Source organism: Engraulis encrasicolus, chromosome 18 (genome assembly GCF_034702125.1).
Source record: "Engraulis encrasicolus isolate BLACKSEA-1 chromosome 18, IST_EnEncr_1.0, whole genome shotgun sequence".
In the NCBI taxonomy this organism is placed as follows: domain Eukaryota; kingdom Metazoa; phylum Chordata; class Actinopteri; order Clupeiformes; family Engraulidae; genus Engraulis; species Engraulis encrasicolus.
The window spans coordinates 30,140,696-30,165,695 of record NC_085874.1 but is presented as its reverse complement, the minus strand read 5'-3'; the positions used below and the strand labels follow the sequence as shown (position 1 = coordinate 30,165,695).

Below are 25,000 nucleotides of genomic sequence, written 5' to 3'. Positions count from 1 at the left end.
CTGAAGCAAAATGTATCTCAAACACACTCTACATCACTCAACATCACTCTAAACACAACAGTGTGTAGGTGAGCTTATGGACCATTTGTTTGTGTATTGGGTATATTCACAAATGTTCAAACATCTAAATATGATATAAATATGTGGTTGACATCAACATGCTGTAATGAAAAACATAGTCAATATACTTTGCTTGGGTATGAGGTATTCTTACAGTAACGCAGTACAATACATTTCCAGACACAATGTGCAGCTGACATCTACATAACGTCATCAAAATGATATCATGTTCCGTCAGTTTGCTCAAGTGCTTGCTTGGTTGTGTTCTGAGAATTACACTATTACGTGTATTTCTACAAACTATCATGTTCATACCTAACATGTGATGATGAAGACAAAAGGCTACTCCTGGCATCAGGCTAGGTTTTACAGTATGTGAGTCAGTCAATGCCATACTCCATATTCTACTCTTAGTACCATTGTGCTATTTGTTGTTTTGTTTGAGTGTAGGAAGGTGTGAATTTAGCAAAGAAGCAATCAAAGTAAAACAAATAAATGCAAAATAAAATAAGTGCAATGTAATATAAAGAATGCAACTTTGTAACTGGCAGAATAGTGGTTCATTTTGAAAGCATGTGTTTTATTGTCGGTGCCTAAATCTTGTCATACATCCAGTGTGTTTTGTTTTTTAACAGATGTGTTTTCCCAATTATATGATGAGTGTTCATTTTTTAATGGAGTGTCTTATGAAGGAAAAAGTGTGCAGTGACATGAGCAAGTGTGTAGCATAAAGCAAAATGTGTGTTGCTGAATTGCTACAACAGTGTTAAGCAGAACTTTTGTTTAAGGTACGGACCCACTGTGTTTAGGTTATGTTACCAATAACTTAACCCTCTACTGCATAGGGTTGCCATATGGCAACCGTTAACTTTTTCCAGTTTTTCTAGTAGATGGTACACTATAACCTATATATTTAGACTTATTTGTGATAAGACAGCCTTTTACTTTGAAACCAAATAAACTTTTCAGGTCACATGATTAAGAAATAAACACAGGAAGCCCTTTTTCATCACCTACTTTGGTGTGTGGAGGTCATCGCTCAAGGCCTCCATAAACCAAGGTATTACCAACATTTCAGCCCAAAATATTGTTATAAAAAAAATAAAAACACTATCTGTAATATGTAAACTATTATTTTTCATCATTAAAACAACTTTAGTTGCAAAGGTGTTTTTGTAAAATGGTAAAATGTTATGGTTGCCATATGGCAACTTCATGCAGTTATGGAACAACATTTTGGCCATTCACCCCAATCAACCCCATTGGAATGACTTAGAATTAGAGTAGTATGAGGCTATTTTTACAGATATTTCTTATAATTCTTGTGCCAAATGAATAATTTTTACTTATATTTGTAATTTTAGACATGTTTAATGTAAAAATGCATTGTACATGTTTGCAAATAGGTGTAAACAACCTTTTCGGAAGCTTTTTTGTAAATGTGTGTACATGTCTATGGGCCGAATTGTTGACCATATTTTGCTATCTTACCAAAAATAATTTCACTAAATACTAAAAATATATATTTTAATTTATGTAATTTAATGAGTTTTAACATTTGGAAAGTAATATATTGGAGTTTTATCAAGGAAAAATTCTCTTTTTGAGGAAAAACCTGATTTTACACAAGATTCCACGACTGCATGAAGTTGCCATATGGCAACCATAAGCTAAAATCTTAATTAAAAATATAGATATATATATTTTTTTGGAAATCTATTATTTAACTCATTTTAACACTAAAAAAAGCACTGAAGCATTTTTTACTTTGTAAATATAATAATTCATGCAGTAGAGGGTTAACAATATGCTATTTTGGTCTAAGTATCAGCCTATAGTGTTCAAGCAGTAGGCAAATACTGTAATTAGGTCATGATATTCCACTGCTGCAAATTGAGGGACCATACGCCCCCTAGCGACGAAAGAAGTTTAATACCCGGAAGAGGGATAGTGGAGGAATTTCCGGTGACGTCAGCGCGTGTGGACGCCATCAGAGCTGCAGCTGTTTAGAGGAACAACAACAGACACGGAGAGACAGGCGAGTCTAACGGAGACTGAACGCTTTCCAGCCGGGCTAGAAGCTCTGGATCCCGGGAGCGTACATCTCCTTTCCCCTCACCGGGCTTCACTGGTTTCTAACCACGGCCGCTCTTGGTGAGGAAACTCTGGCCTCCGCTTCCTCCTCCTCCGACTCGGACACCGGCGGAGCGTCGCCGCCCCCGCGGAAGAAACACCGAGCCTCGGCGGCGGAGGGAGCAGGAGAGCCCGGGGCTTCAACTGGAACAGTGGGCCTTTCTGCAGTTGTTTTAGGACTCTCATCCTCGACACATCCTCAGGCATCCTCAGCCATTTACTTTAACCGAAACATCGTCAATAATCCCGGCACAAACATGCAGTCCAATGGATCAGGACAGGGACAGGACTCGGATCTTTCCTGCTTGAACAACGCACAGAACGGGGAGTCCTCCTCGGCCGGTGGAGCGCACTCCAACGGGCTTATTTCCAGCACAAACAATGGGGACAGCAGCGGTACCAGTAGCGTATCTGCGACTGGACCGGGCTCTGGGAGCTCAACGGCCACGGGTTCGGACGTGGGCTCCATAAAGAAAAAGAAACGTCTAACGCAATATGAGGAAGATGTAATCAGACTCATAGGGCAACATCTCCACGGGTTAGGGCTCAAGTAAGTGAACTCAGTCATCACAAAATAACACTTTAATTATCAGCGACAGATATGCCAGGTAGTGTCATCAATGTATGTGTTATTGATGTTGATGATTGTCATCCTGACAAGACGGTGACAGTTGTTTCTGTACTGCGTGTGACAGCAGTATGGGGGAGGGGGCAGCTCGAGCTTGCTGGCTGAGGGAAGAGAAGATGGGGTCCATCTTGCACAATACAGCTGCTAAACTAGCTAGCAGGCTAACGAAGCACCTTCGGTCTTCGTAAACAAACAAAACCCTTCAGAAATACCCACAACTCATGCACAAGACCAAAGTACATGTCGGGGCACGTAACTGGGGGAGGCTGTCTTCGAGTTTAAAGATGGCTTTGCTCAGCTAGATAGATTGATGGACTGTTACATCACACAGCTAGTGAGCTAGCTGCTAAGGAATCCATATTTACGTGAGGCTTATAAAGACCATAAATCACGGATTTCTGTCACGTCCAATTTTGACACAAAACCTTGATGTGCATTTGTGTTGTGCGTTCGACAAAGACAAACGGTGAGGGTACGCCATGTTCGAAGCTCGGTGGGGGTTGGCGAATGGCGCAGAAAAGCGTAGAAAAGGGAAACCGTGTGAGGTTGTTTTGGTTGTTTTTCCTGTGACAAGGGTTGCTTTTGTCTGTGCGCTGAGGCCGTGGACCTCGATCAGCCCTGCGTTATAGACGGATATTCAACTGGGACAGCAAAGCCTGCGTCTCCTAGGTTGTGGGGATTTTGCGGTCGTCACTAATTCCCCTGTCCGGTCTCTCGGTTCATATGGGCCTTTCGAGGTTCTGGGCCCAGTCCCAGTGGCCCACAATTGGTTGTGAAGCATACACAAACACACGCACCCGTATAACCCCAACCATGCATACATTATTAACTTGGGACGTTTTGTATATTGTTGCCACCTCTCCGGAACCCCCTCTCATCATGACATTTTTGTTTAATAGTATGGCAATCGTGCATTTAATACAGATCCCCTAGTTCTACTCTAAAGGGAGCCTTAAAGCAGATTCCTGCGCCTCTACGGTTTCATGCCGTCCACGGCACGGTAAGCCAGCTGTTTCACATTACCCACAGTACGAGGGCGAGCCTAATTATAGCCGGTGTCTGCTTTCGGTATTTCGGGCTTGCTTGCCTCTGCTCGGTCCGGCACCGATCCGGTGCAGGCGTGCGGATGGTGGTGGTGATGGTGATGCATCAGGGTCGCTAGTGCGCGAGGCAGCACGACGTTGTCTCGTCAGAGGATAGCGTGCTGCGCCATTCTTCAGCGCCCCCCCCCCCTTTACCTGACGATGATGTCATTGTGCTGTCGTGCCCCCCCTCTCCAAATAGTAGGACATGAGTGTGTGTGTGTGTTGGGGGGGGGGCATGCTGGTGTCTGCGTACATCCTGCAGTGAGGAGTGAGCTGCCAGCCTTAACACCTCACAGAGCAACTGTCTTTATTCTGTCCTCCATTTGCCTGTCTGCACCCCACCCCCACCCCATCTCTCTCTCTCTTTATTGCACTGTGTTCACCCCCCCCCCCACCATGCACCTTATTGCATCAATATTTATTTCTTAGTGTCTTTCATGTCGTCATCTAACCTCTCTCTGTCTCTGTCTCTGTCTCTGTCTCTCTCTCTCTCTCTCTCTCTCTCTCTCTCTCTCTCTCTCTCTCTCTCTCTCTCTCTCTCTCTCTCTCTCTCTCTCTCTCTCTCTCTCTCTCTCTCTCTCTCTCTGCAGTCAGACAGTGGACCTGTTGATGCAGGAATCAGGCTGCCGACTGGAACACCCCTCAGCAACCAAGTTCCGCAACCACATCATGGAGGGAGAGTGGGACAAGGTGTGTGTGTCTGCATATGTGTGAGCACCTACGTATGTGTGTGTGTCCGCATCTGTGTGTCTGCGAGTGTGTGCATCTACGTATGTGTGTGTGTCTGCGTGTGTGTGTGTGTGTGTGTGTGTGTGTGTGTGTGTGTGTGTGTGTGTGTGTGCGCCTTGTGTAGTTGTTTCCAAGTGTCTGTGTGCAAATGTGTATGTCACTGTATGAGTGTCGTGTGTAGATTTGGGTCTCTGGACAGGAATGTGTTTGTATGCATCACTGTATATGAGACCGTGTGCCATGGATGGGTGTATACAAGCTAGGGGTGTCACGATAACTAGTATATCATGAAACCGCGGTAAAAAGTGCTGACAATAATAATTACCGCTCCTTCAATTAAAAAAAACATACTGTACCATACCGGATAACCGTACAGTACACCGTGACACCGTGAGCCTTATGCCGTGTACAGACCAGGAGCGAATGAAGCGATGGAAGTAATTATTTCTCTATGGGGGCACGCGACCTGCGCTACCAAAGCGAATTCGCCAGGAGCGAAGCTTCTTGCGCTACCAGAGCGAATTTTGACGATTAAACTAAATCTAATCGCAGGCGAATTCGCTCTGACGCTGTTCGGCGAAAACCAATCGGAACGTTCATATCTCCGAATGTCCCAGGCTGTCAAGCCAGAGCAGTTATGTGATTAGCTGAATCAAACATGTCAATGCTGCGTCTCGAGCGAGTACAGCGAATTCAAGGCGAAACTTCTGCTACCCACGCTACCAGGCAGCGTAGTTCGCTCTTGGTCTGGACACGGCATTACTGGTCTCTCATCCAAGTCTGCTGATGTTGCCACAGAGACGCTCTTTGTCACCCAATAACTAATGTCAATGCTAGAATCATAGTGAATTGCTGAACCAATTCATTTCTACAATGAAAAGTACAATCTGTGACCATTTCCTCCTCATAACTTCAGAATGACGAGCAATTAATGAATTGTGCCTTTAAACATGGGATTTTTATACGCTTTTGTCTTCATTTCGAAACAATGAGCACTCCTTGCACCTTATTGGAACTATTTCACTTTGCGTAGGACTATCAATGCTTTCTACACTGTTCAAAACAACTCTTCAAAATTGCCACGATAATACAGAAAACCGTGATCATTTTGGTCACAATAACCGTGAGGTTACATTTTCATACTGTGACAGCCCTAATACAAGCGTCTATGTATGTATGTCTATGTGTTACCTAACCTTGGTGTGTATGTGTTAGTGGTGTGGATCGGCACTGCTCTCACGATCCGATCCGATCACGATTCGGGAGGTAGTAGATCCGATTCGATTCGATTCTATTAGATCCAATCCGATTCGATTCAATTCTACAATGCATTGCAATGCATTACATTTCTACTGAACGCAAAGCAAATGTTCAGCCATGATGAGGAAATACAAGTAGTCAGATACTGAGCAACAATTTATTGGCTGTTTTCTGTATCAGTCTGTATCAGTCTTGCAATGTTTTGAAGTGTTTTTATTTAATTTAACATTCATTTGCTCCAGAAATATCCATGGAAGTAATTGAAACTTAAAAAAATTGCCGGATTGATTCTGGAACTTGACGGATCTGGATCTGGATCGTCCATGCCCCGGATCGCCGAATCGATCATTGTTGACACCACTAGTATGTGTGTGTGTCTGTCTTTGTGTTGGTTGGTTGGGGGTTACCTCACCTGACCTTGCTGGCCTTTTGCGTGTGCGCGTGTGTGCGTATGCGTGTGCGTGTGTGTTGGTTGGGGGTTACCTAACCTACCCTTGACGTCTTGGGAGTCATAGCAACAAGCCCACCTACTTCTAGGCAATGCGTCAATGTTTGTCATTTGTGTACTTTCATAACCCAATACTCAGTGTATCTAATAGGTGTCTGATGTCCTGGTAGAATATCTATTTTTTTATGAGTGATGGGGTAATTGTATGCGTATACCATGGATCGGTCAGAGTCGAATCTTGTATGTACCAACGAATATATCGGGTGTGGGAATAGGCAGCAGCACCGTTGTCAACGGGCTGACAAACAGCACTAGACTGAGCCAGGCCAAACGATATTTCTTATAAGGGACAATGACGTTTTAGTAGTAGCACACGTCAGGGTGCTCCAACCACTGCCACTTATTGTATGGATTACATTGTTTTTTGTTGTTGTTGATTATCCAAGAAGCATATTCATTGCAGTGCATTCATTACGTAAGGGATAATAGATGACACGGTGTGCATATAGCAGGAAAAATAATGCACACCTAGGTGGTGATGCGGCCACAACGCAAAGCAGAACCTCTTTCTTATCTTCCTTACTAGCAAAGAAGTTATGAAACCTTGAAAGCTTGAAACCTTGAAATTCATCATGAGGTTCCTCTGTAGCTTCAGATTTGTTTCCCCCATTTGTCCCTATGTCCATGTGTCATCAAGATTTGGCATGGATCATTGCCTATTCATGAAGTTCGAGTTGCCCTCTTCACATGGCCAGCCTTGATATTGCTCATCTGGGGTGAATTTCTCAAAACCAAAGTTGCTTACTACATTCGCTACTATGTTGTTTTCGATGCATTTTCCCATTGGAAACTACCAAAGTTGATAACGGACTAACAACTTCTCTTTTGAGAAACTCACCCCTGGTTTGAGCTGGCACCTGTCCCCTGATAGCCTTGATGCTTGATGAATACCTGAAGGTCGAAACGTTGCGCTCTATTAAATAATCACAGAAGACAAGCAGTGTTTATTAGACTTTTAGACTTTATTATTTTTCACTTGGATTATTGCTTTTATTGTCCTGCACCTGGCCCATCGGGTGGGATGTGCACACATCTAATCCTGAACCTGTCCGCTGATAGCCTTGGCAATGATGGCCTTGCAGACCCACCACAGACCAATAGTTAGCCATGATGATTTTGACCAGACCTTGGAATCTAATTTGAATCTGGCGGAACAGATCCAAACCACTGCAGGACATGGGCAGGCGAGGCCCAATAGTTCTTGATAGGTCAATAGGTCTTGAAATGCAGGTTGGGGGTTGAATGTTTGAATCCCTTATCACCCATGGCAGAAGTGTTCTTGAGAGAGGCACTCTCCAGGGACTGTGCTCTAAATTGGAAACTGGTGGAAAAGACCAACTTACTAGCCACTTTGACCCATCAGTGAGTGTGTGTATGGCTAGTTAATTAGCATCTACTACCCATTTTGGCTGGTGATGAAAAATCTTAATTTAGAGCCCTGACTGTAACCAATACCCTGTACCTGCATAACGGCAAGTTGCCTTGAATGAAAGTTTCAGATAAATGTAGGCTAATGTGTGATGTAATGTGAGTTGAATCTGGTCGTGGCGACCTGGTGGCCGAGGTTGATGAAGGCTGGAGACTCTGGAGATGGATGATGGGGCTAGTAGCCAGGCCGTGCCCTCCTATGCCTCTTTTCCACTGCCAGTTTTCTGGTTGGCCTACAGCTCGACACAGCCAGACTCGGCAGCCAAATCAAAAAGCAAAAAGTGGCGGCCGAATCGCACTGTGTCGAGCTGTAGGCCGACCAGAAAACTGGCAGTGGAAAAGAGGCACTAGTGACGCAACACTTTCAGCACAGGCCAAGAGCAATGCAAATATAGTTTCTGAGCGCCCGGAAAATCTGGAACTCCTCCCACTTTGTCGGGAAGCAAACAACTATTAGCAAACCAAGGGAGGCTGGTCAACCATGCAGTTTGGGAAATGTTCATGGATATGCTCTTGGTCAGACCAAGTCTCAAAGAGATTTGAAAGTCGATGATAATCAGGCTAAGGGCTAGAGGAGGCTACTGCAAGTAGCTTGCAGAGTGTGGAAGTATATGGGGATGGGGGAGGCTGAGCATGGCAGCCTTCACACGCACAGGTGTGTTGTAGCCTGCGGAGGTGGGTGGTGGAGATGGGGGAGGCTGGGGCTAGTAGCCTAGGGGTGGTAGTCAAACTAGTTAATCCTGGTCTTTCCTGTATGCTTGTGGCCTCCCACCTTGGTGTTGCCCCGCCGGTGTGGAGCAACTTTTTGGGGGACGTTTCCCAAACCAACACCCATATTACAAATGAGATAATGGCCTTTGAATTGGTTTTTTTTTGTGGAAAATATTGGATAAGTTTTCAATCACCATTGATGTTAAGCCTTACATCCCAAAGGCCACAAGCAACAGGACAAAACAGGAGGTACTACTTTGACTTGCGCCCTAGGCAGGGCCGCTGACAGCTTTGGCTGGGCCCAGGACAAAGTCATCTGAAAGGGGCCCCCACCCAATACATACAATGCAATGAGAACCCAATTCTGGCCCGCTTCTGGCCATGGGCCCGGGACAACTGTCCCCTTTGTCCCCCCCCCCCTTCCCCTACTTCATCTTTGCTTGTTATGTGGTCGTACTGTGGTGATTTCTAGCAAACAGAAAACCACTGCCTAGAATTATTTGAATTTACATGAATCATGTCACCAACCGACTTCCTGTACCCCGGTTGTCACAACTCTGAGTTCGCGTTCCAATATGCGACCTTGCGTCCTCCACTTGTGCTTGTGGCCTTGTACCAGGAATTTATATGGCATGATGACATCACTGACAATAGCATTATGTTTCAATATCTCGCAAAAGCTCAATTGTAAAGTCATTTTCTCATTTGAAAACTGGATGGTGAATGAAAAACAGTCCCCCAAAAGTTGTGGCTAGGCTAACAGCTGGGAAACTTTATTGTTTTCTCCACGGATGCGGGGCCAGGAGGCGGGGTGAGGCCACAAGCACAAGTGGAGGACGCAAGGTCACATATTGGAATGCACCCTGAATTCCATGGCTGTGGCTGAGTAGTGTGCCTAGGCAAGGCTGGGGTTCAGTAGGCCCAGAAGATTGGGGAACACTGCAGCTGGCGATGGGGATGCGAGGATGAGGCGTGTTGTGAAGGGGAGTAGTGTTACACCTACCAGCACTCGAACCTGGACCTTCTGGAGTACCAAACTGGGGCTGCTCTGACCCTTAGGGTAGGGACACATAGACGCGAATTTGGCCAAGCGAAGCGAAGCGAACTTCCCCCATTCATTCCTATGAGAGAGGCGAACAGGAGCGAAGCGAAGCGAAATCATTAAACCAAGTTTATTATTATGCAAATGAGGAGCGAATTCGCCTGCGGCGGCCCAATCAAATCAACAATATAACTGTGACATTCCATTTGATTCGCTGCGACGACCTGATGACGTTTGAGCTGTCACTGAATTTCGCCTCTTTTCTCCTCGCTCGTTTCGCCTCCTATGTGTCCCTACCGTTATGCCGGGGACACATACAGGCGAAAGAGCGGGGCGAAATTCAGTGTTACATTCTGATAGCTCAACGGTCCACAGGTCGTAGCAGCTAACCAAATCGATTGAGACATTTATGTTGTTGATTTTGATCGGCTGCCACAGGTGAAATTTGCTCTTCATTTGCATAATGTTAAACTTGGACGGATATTTTTTGCTTTTCTTCTCCCCGGTTTGCTTGCCTTTGCTCCAGTTCACGTCTCATATAGGAATGAATGGCGAAGTTCGCTTAGCTCGGCCAAATTTAATTATAATAATAATACATGGGATTTGTATAGCGCTTTTCAAGACACCCAAAGACGCTTTACAGAGAATAAAATTAAAACAAAAGCGCATACATTCAGACAAACACTCGACAAAAGTACAACAGAAAGACGCAACAAAAATAGACGGTATGGAGGGTTTATGTGTGTGTGTGTGTGTCCGGCGTTACACCCAAAGAGCTAGGCAGATTGGTTTGAAAGTCAGAGCATACTGAGCCTAGTCAGAGCATACCCACGAACAACTCTGGTGATGGGTCACGCCATCACAAATGTGTTGGGTTGGGTGCAGGAGCGGCGGTCGAGTCTGCCAAGGCTGGAGCAGGGGCAAGTGGAGAGTTAGCCAGGCTGTGCCCTCCTAGTGACGCCACACCTTCAGCGTTGCCTCTAGTCAGGCCAAGAACAATACAAACACGATTCTGAGCTCCCGAAAAAACGGGAACTCCTCCCACTTTGTCAGGGAGCAAACAACCATTAGCAAACTAAGGGAGGTGGGTCAACCATACCATTTAGGGAATGTTAATTGTTATGCTCTTGGTCAGACCAAGTCTCGAAGAGATTTGAAAGTCGATGAGTGGAGAGTGGCCAGGCCACACCCACCCAGCTAGGCCAGTTCTGCTTTACAGCTGACTGGGCCTGTGGCACACACACTGTGTGTGTGCGTGAGTGTGTGCAGGGCTGCTGACAGCTTTGGTTGTACCCAGGACAAAGTCCTCTGAAAGGGCCCCCAACTCAATACATTCAATGTAATGAGGACACAACTATGGGGCACCCCGTCTCCCTGGGCATACACAGCGTGAGTCTGTGTGCATGCGTTGGTGCCTGAGCAGCATCTGTAATTTTTGGCTTGAATGGGGCACACAAAACGCCCCACTAAGATGTGCATGTGTGCGTGCTGTTCACACACACATACTTGAGTTTATATGTTAGGTTAATCTGTCTTATAAAGGAGTATTCGAAGAAATTGTTGGCACTGTGTGTTTTGGAAATCAATGACTTACAATCAGTGCAATACTTGCCTGTAAAAAGGTGGCATTGTGAGCAGTGGATGTAGTGTAGTCTTATTTGATGGTCAATAAATAGTTATTTGTACGAGATATTTGTGTATGTGTCATTTCGCTTAAAGTATGTGTGGGCGCGTGTGTGTGTGTGTGTGTTTGCATGTTTGCGCTCCCAGGGGAACAATTGGTTTGTGTGGAATCAGGGTTTGTGCGTGTGCGTGTGCGTGTGTGTGGTGTGTTCATTTAGATGTATGTGAGCTTTGTGTGTGTTTTATGTCTGTGTACATGTACAGTACATACTAGTATGTGTGAATAGTATGTGTTTTGTCATTTTTGATGTGTCACACCGGCAGTCTGTGAGTTGTGTGTTTTCACGGTTGTGTGGGTGGCAGGACTCTAAATGAACTTTTTTTCATCGCCAGCCAAAATGGCTCATAGATTTTGAACTAATAGTCAAATACACACTCACTAATGGGTCATAGTGGCTATCAGTTGGTCTTTTCTACCAGCCAAACTGAAATATCACCAGCATTTGGCCGGTTGGCTGGTGTTAATTTAGAGCCCTGGTGGGTGGACTGGAGGAACATGCTAGGAAGTGACTTTTGTCCCCTCTCTGATTTTGAATTGTGTGCGTGTGTGTGCGTGTGTGTGCGTGTGTGTGCGTGTGTGTGCGTGCGTGTGTGTGTGCGTGTGTGTGTGCGTGTGTGTGTGTGTGTGTGTGCGTGTGTGTGTGTGTGCGTGTGTGTGCGTGTGCGTGTGTGTGCGTGTGTGTGCGTGTGTGTGCGTGTGTGTGCGTGTGTGTGCGTGTGTGTGTGTGTGTGTGTGGCGATGCTAACCACTGTTGTTTCCCATTTTCTCTTTGTTTCACAGGCTGAAAATGATTTGAATGAGCTGAAAGCATTGATGCACTCTCCCAACGCCATTGTGGTAAGTGCACAGTACCCACTGCCACACAGAAATTACAATGACACTACTTTACTGGAATGTGGATAACATGGGCTTCAGCGTGACTTTCCTATTTCTAAAGTATTTGGAGAAAATTCTACTTTAAGTTTTCCATGAATGGGAGAAGGGTAGAACGATCAGTGCATTGTATATTTGTAAGGGACAAGGGCTGTGATGCAATTGTGTGCGTGTGTGTGTGTGTTTCATGGATACCCCATTCGCGCTACTGTCTGTCTGAGAGATATGTACTGCTCTCACACTCAATGTGATAAATGGTAAAGAAAGAGAAAATAGCGTGTTATAGACTTTGTGTTATAGATGGTAGATAATTAACTATCATCAAAGACAGATGAGAATAAAGCTGTTTTTAATTTCTTTTTAAAACAAGATACTGTTGGGCAGTTCTAATTTGGACAGGAAGTTGGTTCCAGCATAGTAATAATAATCTCCACATCATTGAAGTAGTAACAGTGAATATACCAGACTCTCATTGAAGTATCAACAGTGCCAACACCACAATCACCCAACCATTATTAAAGTAACCACCGTAACGCACACAAATTCTATTGCTACTGTGCAGGGCTTGACACTGGCACCTGCAAACTGGCCAAATGCTGGTAAAACTTGGATTTGGCTAGTAAATACTTTCAGTTTTACTAGCCAATTTGGCTGGCAGCTTCTTCCTTGCCCTATATCTTGCCCTGCCCTATATTCTGTTGTTTGCCCCTTGTGTATTAATTGTTTATATTTAATTTCAAGAAAAGCTGAGCTTGATTTCCATTTGCTTGATATACTTCCTTGTAGAAATCATCTTGCTTTGGCACCACATCTTCTGAAGTTAGACGTACATCATCACGATAAAGAAAAAAAAGCAATATAAAATCTGTAGCCAGTGGAATATCTGAATGGCTAGTGACTGGGGAAAACCACTAGCTACAGTGGCCGGTGGGTGAAAAAGTTAATGTCAAGCCCTGCTACTGCTACTGTGACTGTTACTCCAACCACAATGGCCACCAACTGTCATCACAACAGCTACAGTGGAACTGGAAGAGATCAATGTGAAATGGTTGACTCTGGTGGACACATATGGACAGGTTCTTTAGCCAGCCATATTGAGAGTGTTTACCTCCGAACATCAATCAGTTTGTAATGTTATCTTTGTACTACAATACTTCACATTCGGACTGAAGACCTGGCACATGAAGTAGGCATAATATTATTATTACTGAATAATATTTATTTAATATTAGGATCTTCACTATAATCTACTCTGGATTATCCGCCATAACAGCCACATCTGCCAGAAGGATGCCTTGAACTAGCACTATCTTTATAGTTTATACACTGTAGTAACATCTACTGGAATCTGAGGAAGACCGAGAGGTCGAAACGTCATTGCCAATGAATGAATGAATAAAAAGAAGAAAAAATAACTTAAAGAAGAAAACATTCAAAGGAGTGTGCGAACCTTTTTTCAAAAAATACGTAATCTTTTTGTTCAGCACCAGGGATTGTGCACAAGTAACTCTCTACAAGTAACATCTACAATACCATAGCAACCAATTCACAAACAACCTTCATTAGCACTGCTGTTACCACATCTCAAATTCCATAGCAACCAGTACAGGAACAACCTTCATAACCACAACCCTTACCACATCTTCAATACAATAGTGTCCAATGCCGAAACAACTTCAATTACCACTGCTGTTACCTTATCTCCTATACCATAGTAACCAGCAACAACGTCCATAACCACCACCCTTACCACATCTACAATAGCACAAATAAAGGAACAACCTCCATAATCACAGCTGTTAACACACCTCCAATACCATAGCAACCAATACGAAAACCACCTGCATGACCACTGCTGCTGCCACATTATACACAATGATAATGACCAACACTTACAGGAACCACTTCCATACCAGCCCCCATAAGCCACCACCACTGCTCTTACCCAGAGCCGCTTTGATATCTGCTCATGTGCCTGTACCCGCACCAATTACGTTCAGCACTAAAGTACAACCACCCACATTCATACAGGACTCTTTTTCCGCACGTGACTGTGTTACCTGGATGAACCTGCTGACAGCCATGTTGTCGTCACAGTTCGCGAAGAAAAGAACAAGTATTTTTCGGTTTTCATTACGAACCAACTTTCCGGTTTGTGAACGCTAAGATCTGCAGTGTGACCACGCAAGCCAGTTTGCGATTAGGTGTGGGAACGGCCACCAACACGGTTCTGAGTCAGCCTGAACGCATCATCAGAGTCCTCAATGATATTGCCATTGTCAGGCTTATGATGAGGTCAAGGGGGTATTGGGAGGCTCATAATGAGGATAAGGGGGCATATCGGCCCGATATCATCTATCATTAGTTGAAAACCTCTGCCTTATTACAACCAAGACTCTCGTCTGAACCCCCTTAACTACACCGTACCCAAATCTATCACATAAATAAAATGAGTTAAAAAATATGTATCTCTAAATAAGAGTGATCTAGTATAACCCTATTGTTTGTGACAACAGCAATTTACACTAGAAAGATAGACACACACACACACACACACACACACACACACACACACACACACACACACACACATACATACATACAATATTCTCCAAGCCAGGAAGGTTTCATCAAAGACTTGAGGCTCTGTTATCACAATGCCCCCTCCAGGCCCGCTAAGCCAAGGCAGCGATGGCAAAGTGTCTGAGCAGCAGGATTGTTTGGCAGAGCCAGAGCCAGATGGAAGATATTGGACATTAGAGGCGTTGGTGGTGCAGGTGGGGGTTGGGTTGCGATTGCTATAGTTCTCCCTGTTTATAGGGCCAATGGTTAGAAACAGGGCTAACATATAGGCTTAGGATTAACCTTCCGTCTACTCTGAGCTGCTTAGGGGGACAGTCTTTGTGGGGGGGTTGGACTGGGCATTACAGTGAGGATGGGGGGTGGGGGTTGTAGTGGCAGAGGGTGGGATGTTGGGTGGATATGAGGTCACCTGCTGGACATTCACAGCTGATGGGAGGGGTGTTCCATAGAGAGGGGTGAGGGCTGAGAATGTTATCTACATATGGCGTTGGCCAATATAGCCATTCATTTGCTTAGTCTGCGTCTTGCCTTGTGGTTTCTTTATGCTCTTTATATCTATGTTATTTGATATGGATGTGTACTGTACAGTAGCGTGTGTATATGTTGTGTTAAGGGCTCTGTATTCTCTTTTGGGAGACTCTCGCAGAGATTTCTTCGCAGATAGTTTTAATTTTTGCTCAGACGGGATCAATAGGCCTGCGCTATGTCAGTCATTGTCAGAGCGGTAGGGGCAATGAGAGGATTGTTCGAACTGCCTACAATACAAGAAGTGAATTATAAAGTGTTAATTACTTTGTAGCATCATTTATTTACACAGACGACAATGAAAATGTAACATATTTTAAAAATGTTACCCTGCATTTTTACAACTTCAGCGTTGTAGCTGGAAAATACACTTTTTCTCTTTCAGTTTATGTTAATAAATGAACCTACGAAGCATGGGCAACTTATTTAATGAATATTACCCAGCATTTTACATTCACAAACTGTCAGCACAGTGAAGGTTAGAACAATGAAGTAGTTGCTTTTTGTTGAGCGCAGAGTGGCTCTGGTCGAGAGGACCAATCAAAGAGGCTGGTGGCGGTCGTCTGCGAAGCTCACATTTTTGGACGTGCGCACCAAGTCTCAGCTAAGAGTGGCAAAATCTGTGCGAGGTATCTGCGACACTGCAAAGACAATTGGAGAGGGGGGGTGCATTGGGGCCATGAACCCTGGGCCTCACCACTTGGGGTGGCCCCTTGCCAATTGCTTTCGATTGCCAAACATCTCGCATGGGCCCCTGCTACGATATTTCGTGGGCCTAACGCCATTAACGTGCACATGTCTATGCTCAACAGTAAACACATAATTTATCAACTATTATACTGAATGACCAGACATTATTCATAGCCCATTACGATGGCAGAGGGGGGCCTCTGATATATCTCCTGCCCCAGCCTCCCCTATCACAATACCAGTGCTCCGCCCCTGCAATTAGGCTTTTCAGCATAAACTGTGTTAGAGTGTGTGCATGCGTGTGTGTGTGTGTGTGTGTGTTTGCCATCATTTCCTGTGTTAGCTATAGGGTGGGTCAGTCCTGACAGACACAGATAAGACAGCACACCCTGCCGCCGCCACCCCCAAAAGGACACTTGTGCAATCAGCTGCCCCAGAGCAGCACTGAACTGAACTCCCTGTTCAAATGCAGCCTAGGCCAGTGATTTTCAAAGTGGGGGCTGGGCCCCCCTGGGGGCCCGCAAGGGAATGCCAGTGGGGCTGCTGCAAGTTGGCAGAGAAAAAATAGCGAAGTAGAATGAAGAATTTAATAAATTATATAGCTTACATAGCTAAAAGAAACCAAAAATAAGCTAAACAATCCCAGTGGAATCATTGTCTTCTTTACAGTGTTTATTGTGCCTTCTGTAGCAATTGAATGGGTTTAGGATTGCACCAACTTCATTGAGTTGTGAAAACGGGTGCACAGAAAAAAATGATGTGGCACGGCTCACGTCAGGGGGGGCCATGGCTGGAATATACCGGTATATGGGGGGCCTTGCCATGGTAAAGTTTGGGAACCCCTGGCCTAGGCCAACCCAAACCAGCTCAGCCCAGCCCGTCTTGGCAGAATCTTGGAGAAAACAGGCAGCAGCGTTTGGGGAAATGAGCTTATCAGCTGTGGTGCCCCAGGGATAGATAAAAGGATACTATACTGCCTTCCCCTCTTCTCTTCTCTTCTCTTCTCTTCTCTTCTCTTCTCTTCTCTTCTCTTCTCTTCTCTTCTCTTCTCTTCTCTTCTCTTCTCTTCTCTTCTCTTCTCTTCTCTTCTCTTCTCTTCTCTCGCCCTCTTCCATGGCCTCAGCTGGCATGCCTCACTTGATAACCTGGCATTATGAGAGCAGGTTATAGGCCTATCAATTTGATGCGGGGAGCTAATCACCTCATTCTGTTTGTGAAAAGCAACAGCACCATGTTTGGCCCCTTTTTGACATTTTACTTCCCATTTGCAAAACTGGTTCTTTGCAGTGCATTAGTTAAGAATGGCTCTAAAAGCAATTTGTTGTCCTTTTTGTTTTTAACACAATTTGGTTGTTCTAATGTAGACACTGTCATTAGGACATCGGGAAGGCTTCCTACATACTCAAAGGACAACCAAATGATTGTTTATGTACTAAACAGCAGCCATATTGAATAGGTCACTGGGTTGCAATTGTTCAGAGGGCTTCAGTACTGAGAGGATGGGATGCTGTCTCGTTGGATCCCGTGGCCAACGTGACCTTTAACCCTAAACCTTTGACCTTTAACCCATTAAGGCCTAAAGCCCCTGCAAAAAAAAGCCTACTAAATGCCCTTTTTGGGAAAAGCTGCCCTCTGCCTATATAATCCTAAATATTTCCGCCTCCAAATTACTGAAAGTCATGAAAGTTACAGTTAAAAGCTAAGACCCTCATCTTGTATTATTATGTGTTCATTCTCTAACATACTAAAATAAATTAAAAAAAACAATCTCAAATCTCATGAATCTGAATGCTGTGTCCATATAGCTTCAGGCACCTGGATCAATGTTGCACTACGCAGCATACAGCATCAATGGGTAAATGAATCCTGGCATTTTGCCCTGAAGTTAACTGACTGTATTTGCTTATTTTTCAAAAAGGTGTTGTGTCCCTTTAGAGCTGAAGTCTGCTGGCTGGATTATGGGTTTCAACTCTCCCTGTGGAGAAGAAATATTGCCTTAGCAACAAAAAACTGCATTGCTGGAAGAGAGAGTAGGATTTACAAAGACATCCAGATGTACTTTTCCTCCATTTTCTCTTCATTTGTATTTTTCTTTCCCTTTCTTTTCTCTGCCCCTCTTCTTTTTTCTATATTTCTTTCTCCATCCCTCTCTATGCCCTGTCTCCTCTTCCACCTTTTTATGTGCTTTTCTCTCTTTTCCACCATTTTCTCATCACTCCCTCTCTAACTCCCTCTCTATCTATCGCTCCCTCCCCCTCTCTATCGCTCCCTCCCCCTCTCTGTCTCTGTCTCTGTCTCTCTCTCTCTCTCTCTCTCTCTCTCTCTCTCTCTCTCTGTCTCTGTCTCTGTCTCTCTCTCTCTCTCTCTCTCTCTCTCTCTCTCCAGAGGATGAAGTTTCTGCTTCTGCAGCAGAAGTATCTGGAGTTCCTTGAGGACGGGAAGGTCCTGGAGGCTCTTCAGGTGCTGCGTGGCGAGCTCACCCCCCTCAAGTACAACACAGACCGCATACACGTCCTCAGCGGGTACGTAGCTGCTGCAGCCAGACCATCAATAGCCAACAATCATCAATACCCCTCTAGGTGCAGAGAGGCTCATTCCACGCCATCCTCAGAATGCCTCTGGACAGAATATTCCGTGTTCCATGGTCCATATTCCAAATCTCTGAATGTCCATACTCGACTTGACTGATAAAAGCACAGAAAATTGTCACACTTAGGGAAATCCTAAAGGAGGACATTTCTGCTTAGAGCTGGGAGCTAGCATTTGGGACTTTAACCTATTGGTAATGAATCTACTGCATTTATTTTAGTCTGATCTGAGATGGTGAAGCAGGGGGCATTCGGAGAGTTGCCTTTGAATGGCCTGCCAATCAATAACCAATAATCACCATCCCTCCAGCAGAGACTCTTTAAGGTACCAGAACAACCTGTGACCTGGTAGCTACCTGTTAAACAGCCATGGGGAGTCTGCAATCTGTAATCCTTTTTCAGTCTCGAAACTACACAACACAAGTCTGCATAGTAGGGCAAACACCTGCTCTGGTGGACAGTCCAGTCACGAAAGCGCCCAAGCACTGATCAATAGATATTGGCGGGCGATGGATCTGATTGGTTCCTTCTGTTTTGATTGACAGGTACCTGATGTGCAGTCATGCGGAGGACCTGCGAGCCAAAGCAGAGTGGGAGGGCAAAGGAGCCGCCTCGCGATGCAGACTATTGGACAAGCTACAGAGTAATACACACTCACTCACTCACTCACTCACTCACTCACTCACTCACTCACTCACTCACTCACTCACTCACTCACTCACTCACTCACTCACTCACTCACGCACTCTCTCTCACACTCATTCACTCTCTCTCACACTCACTCACTCTCTCTCACACTCACTCACGCTCTCTCTCACGCTCTCTCACTCACTCACTCACTCACTCACGCTCTCTCTCTCACACACATTCACGCTCACTCTCACACACCGTGACGGCTATTCATAAAAGCTAATGCAAATTTCTGAGGTCGGTCTTCGAGGAAACGCTGCAACATCTGTATTGGCTTCACAGTGAATTGCATTGCAACATTCAAAAAATGACTTAGTTGTGGTATGAAACGAAATGCTCTTTGCCAGTACGTGAAGCGGAAAGGGCTCATTTTTACAGGGTACATGCAAGTGGCCAGTCTGTGTCAGCCTATAACGATCGAGAGAGCCGATGAGAGAATTGGTGTATCTACGTCTTCATTGATTTAAAAAAGAGGCACCGCTCTCCTAGTCATTTCTTTCTTTTTTTTGTATTTTTTGGAGACTTTTCAAGCCTTTATTAGTTTTCATGAGATAGGACAGTGAAGGTAGCAACAGGAAGCGAGTTGGAAGAGAGACACAGGTAAGGGTTGGCAGTAGAGATTTTTAGGATCCTGCCGGATACCGGATCCACTGCTTAAGATCCTGCCGGATCCGGAACCAGATACCGGATCCTATGAAAGGGTTGAAACACATAGCCAACTCGCACACGTGGACCATTTTTATTACGTTGGCTCAAACTATTTTTTAGACTAATTGGCTTACTGCCACACTGCCTGCACTGGCCGCTTCCAAAGTTCTTTCACTCCTTGCAGCAATTAGGGTTGTGAAAGACTGAATGAAAAACCTTGGCTAGAGATGCACCAGATAGTGATTTTTAGGTAACTGCCGGATACCGGATCCACTGCTTAAGATCCTGCCGGATCCGGATCCTGTGAAAAACCCTATTATCCTGCCGGATCCGGAACCGGATCTTGGATCCTGTGCATATCTAGTTGGCAGGCATAGGAGCCGAGATTGAATCGAACCTGGGTCAGCCGCATAGTGAACGTGTGCCCTAACCGGTAGTTCCACGGTTGGACCTCTCGTAGTCACTTCATCATTGCCTACCAAACATTTCAGGTCTTACTCCTCATCCGTTTCCGGCAAACAATAAGGGGGCTTATATAGTCGACTCAACCAGCCCGAACCGATATGTATTATTAATGCACATCAATGCACAATTCTCCATAGCAACGCAAGCATCTCCCCGTGCATGTAACACACATCAAGTAGCAAAAACTCACAGGATGCCTTTTGCTATGCACAGACTCATCATCATGGCCAAGCGATAGCAATGTATTATGGCGCGTCCACTATGTAAACCCCCCTCCCCTCCTGAGTTTATCATTTCATGAAATGGCTAACATGGCCATACGGACTTAGTGGAATTTTGTTGTGGAAGGATGGGTGGGTCCAGGCTACAATTTCACAAGGTGTGTGTGCGTGTGCGTGTGCGTGTCATCTTGGTGTGTGTGTTCAGCGTTCCTGCCCCCGTCGGTGATGCTCCCTCCGCGCCGGCTCCAGACTCTGCTGAGGCAGGCGGTGGAGCAGCAGAGAGATCGCTGCCTCTACCACAACACACGCCTGGACTCCAGCCTCGACTCTGTATCCCTGCTACTGGACCACGTCTGCAGCAGGTCAGCACACACACACACACACACACACACACACACACACACACACACACACACACACACACACACACACACACACACACACACACACACCTCTACCACAACACACGCCTGGACTCCAGCCTCGACTCGGTATCCCTGCTACTGGACCACGTCTGCAGCAGGTCAGGAAACACACACACACACACACACACACACACACACACACACACACACACACACACACACACACACACACACACCACACACACACCACACACACACACACACACACACACACACACACACACACACACACACCTCTACCACAACACACGCCTGGACTCCAGCCTCGACTCGGTATCCCTGCTACTGGACCACGTCTGCAGCAGGTCAGGAAACACACACACACACACACACACACACACACACACACACACACACACACACACACACACACACACACACACACACACACACACACACACACACACAGCTGCCTCTACCACAACACACGCCTGGACTCCAGCCTCGACTCGGTATCCCTGCTTCTGGACCACGTCTGCAGCAGGTCAGGAAACACACACACACACACACACACACACACACACACACACACACACACAGCTGCCTCTACCACAGGGGTGGGGAGCCTTTTTCATTTGAGGGGCCACTTTCAATTCCTCCAAGGGCTGTACAAGTCCACCAAGGGCCCTACAACAAACACAAACCAGGATTTCCTCCTGCACTTCAGGCCTATATTGAAGGCAGCCACTTTTAAAACAGAACCCACCTTCTCTCTACACACACACACATACACAAGACCCCAGACAACAGACACACACACACACACACACACACACACACACACACACACACACACACACACACACACACACACACACACAATATTCTCCAAGCCAGGAAGGTTTCATCAAAGACTTGATGCTTTGGACAGCTAAGGACAGCTGCCTCCCTCTACCACAACACACGCATGGATTCCAGCCCAAGGCTCTCATTGAGTTTTTGCACTCCGGGAGTATTGCTGATTGGCAATGGGAAGCGGTTCTTATCTGGGTCTATCAGCCAGACCCTCTGCCCTGCCATAGGAGTGGGATCTGTGGTCACGGAGGGCTCATGGGTTCACCAGCAGTTGGGGAGGAGGCGGTTGGGAATGACCCCCTGGTGGCTGGATGATGGAGGTAGTCAATGACCATTACCCTCACCCCCAAAACAAATGGTCACTTCGGAGCGCACACCAAACCAGTCTACACTCTGAGCTAAACTAGTCTTACCATGTCTTTGTACAGTGGGTATGTGGCTGCATAATTGGGCACCAATTTAGGGCATACTTGAACTTCTGTTGCTAAACGCGAAAATGCTCTGCTGTGCCCTGACAAAAAAACATGCCTAACCCTAACCTGTCAGTGATGCACGAATACAATGGACGGTTCAGGTCGGCGTCTAAACGTTCTCGTATGACGCCATGTTGCAAATGTGTGTGTGTGTGTGTGTGTGTGGGCGTGCATGTGCGTGTGTGCGTGTTTACAGGAAGCAGTTCCCTTGTTACACACAGCAAATCCTGACAGAGCACTGTAACGAGGTTTGGTTCTGCAAGTTCTCCAACGACGGCACCAAATTGGCCACCGGTTCCAAAGACACCACAGTCATCATATGGGAGGTGGAACCGGTGAGAAGCACAGTCTGTTTTATTCTCTCTCTCTCTCTCTCTCTCTCTCTCTCTCTCTCTCTCTCTCTCTCTCTCTCTCTCTCTCTCTCTCTCTCTCTCTCTCTCTCTCCAATTAGTTACCAATGGGGCGCATTAGTACATTTTAGTTTTTATATTAAGGGGTGTGTTGGCAGGCTTATGATGAAGTCAAGGGGGCGTTTGGTCAAAAAAAAAGTTGAGAACCACTCGGTTAATGGGTCTACCCTCTCTCTGTCCAATCAGATAACCCGCAGTTGAGGTGTATTATCTCCACTTCTGATTGGTTAATGGGTCTACCCTCTCTGTGTCTGTTAGGACACCCAGCAGTTGAAGCTGCTGAAGACCCTTGAGGGCCATGCCTACGGGGTGTCCTACCTGGCCTGGAGCCCTGACGACGCCTACCTGGTGGCCTGTGGACCAGACGACTGCGCTGAGCTCTGGCTCTGGAACGTACAGGTACGCATTAATACACACACACACACACACACACACACACACACACACACACACACACACACACACACACACACACACACACACACACACACACACACACACACACACACACACACACACACTACATTGCATTATACTTAGCTGACACTTTTCTAATCCAAAGCTACTTACAGATATTATACGGTATTGGTTATTATTGGTGCAACTCCTCTGAAGCGTTCACTCTCTCAACAATATTCAATATATGAAGGCAAAATTACCGTAATATAATGAAATATGTGTGTAGCATTGCTTGAATGCCTATGTTAGGGTATGGGGTAGGGTTATGACATATTTCTGCAGGGTGTCATATTTGTGTTATTAACTGAAATTCATTATGTTCTTCGATTTGCTTTATTTGGGGTCCTGCCAGAAAACTTGATTGTAAGTCGCTATGGATAAAAGTCTCGGCATAATGTAATGTGATGTAATGTAATGCTATGTACCGGTAATGCTATTGGAAAATGACCGGGTTTAATTTTTCTGAGCCTGTTGTGCTTCCCCTCTAGGGGGTGCTCTCTCACCTTGGCCACAATACTGACATCTGTTAATAACAATCTTATTGTCACAGTCTTGGTGTTTTTTAATAGTAGGACCTCAAATAAAGCTAATTTAATTAATTAGCTTAATTAATTCAAATGAATAAATTAATAAATAAAAGTCCTATCCTGAGTTCCTGCCATACCATTAGGGTTAGTTAAGCATTGATTTACATGTGTTATCAGTTAGTTATTATTATTATTATTATTATTATTGTTATTGTTATTGTTATTATTATTTGTGCTTGCTTTGTGATGAGCAATTGAACACAGCTTTGTGTGTGTGTGTGTGTCTAATGCTGTGTTCCGCCCTCTGGTGGCAGACTGGGGAGTTGCGCACTAAGATGACCCAGTCACATGAGGACAGCCTCACCAGCGTGGCCTGGAACCCGGACGGCAAGCGCTTCGTCACCGGGGGGCAGAGGGGACAGTTCTACCAGTGTGTAAGTTTCTACACACCGGGGTGTGTTGTCTATATTCCTGCATTGACCCATAGATAAATTAGATATGCTACTGTGGGGAAAAAAGGATCACACCTGCGTGTGCGTGCTGTTTCTACACTGATACATAGATAATATATGCTACGATGGAAAAAAATCAAGTGATCAGGAATCGTGTGTGCGTGTGTGTGTGCGCGCGTTCACAGAACAGAACACTGGTGTGGTTATGGAAAGTTAGAGTGTGTGTATATGACCTAGATGGGAACCTACTGTACTTATTGGAGGGTGTGTGTGTGTGTGTGTGTGTTTAGGATCTGGACGGTAACTTGCTAGACTCCTGGGAGGGCGTGCGAGTGCAGTGTCTCTGGTGTCTGATGGATGGCAAGACCGTTCTGGCCTCAGACACACACCAGCGTATCCGAGGGTACAACTTTGAGGACCTCACAGACAGAAACATGTAAGACCTTCCAGCATGTGTGTGTGTGTGTCTCTGTGTGTGTGGGTGTCTCTGTGTGTCTCTCTGTGTGTCTCTCTGTGTGTGTCCGTCTCTGTGTGTGTCTGTCTCTGTGTATGTCAGAGTGTGAATGTGTCTGAGGTATCAGAGTAAGGATGCAAATGATTGATTACTTCCTTCATTGTTAGTTGATTGACCTTATCGATCGACTTGATGATTAATTGAGAAGTGCTGTTTTTTTCCCCCCAAATCTAAATCTGTGTGTGTGTGTGTGTTTTGCAGTGTCCAAGAGGACCACCCCATAATGTCGTTCACTGTGTCGAGAAATGGGAGGTTAGCGCTTTTAAACGTAGCAACTCAGGTAAGCATGAAAAACTTTGGGTCGTGTGTGTGGGGGTGGGTGTGTAATGCAGGTGGATTTGGAAGTATCTGTGTGTAATAGTAATGTGTGTGTGCGTAGGAAGTGCGCCTGTGA

The 25,000-nt window shown here is 45.5% G+C and overlaps 1 protein-coding gene across 1 annotated transcript in view; it reads left to right on the top strand.

The window, feature by feature from the left end:
- Positions 1-2,152: 2,152 nt before the first annotated feature.
- LOC134469262 (WD repeat-containing protein 26) overlaps positions 2,153-25,000 on the top strand; it is a 27,129-nt gene continuing 4,281 nt past the window's right edge. Inside the window, exons 1-11 of the mRNA XM_063223418.1 lie at positions 2,153-2,743; positions 4,497-4,596; positions 12,049-12,105; positions 18,325-18,461; positions 19,073-19,170; positions 20,757-20,913; positions 22,441-22,579; positions 22,913-23,053; positions 23,955-24,074; positions 24,383-24,528; positions 24,808-24,886. Coding sequence (XP_063079488.1) covers positions 2,451-2,743; positions 4,497-4,596; positions 12,049-12,105; positions 18,325-18,461; positions 19,073-19,170; positions 20,757-20,913; positions 22,441-22,579; positions 22,913-23,053; positions 23,955-24,074; positions 24,383-24,528; positions 24,808-24,886 — 1,467 coding nt within the window. The 5' untranslated portion in view covers positions 2,153-2,450. The remainder of the gene's footprint in view (positions 2,744-4,496; positions 4,597-12,048; positions 12,106-18,324; positions 18,462-19,072; positions 19,171-20,756; positions 20,914-22,440; positions 22,580-22,912; positions 23,054-23,954; positions 24,075-24,382; positions 24,529-24,807; positions 24,887-25,000) is intronic.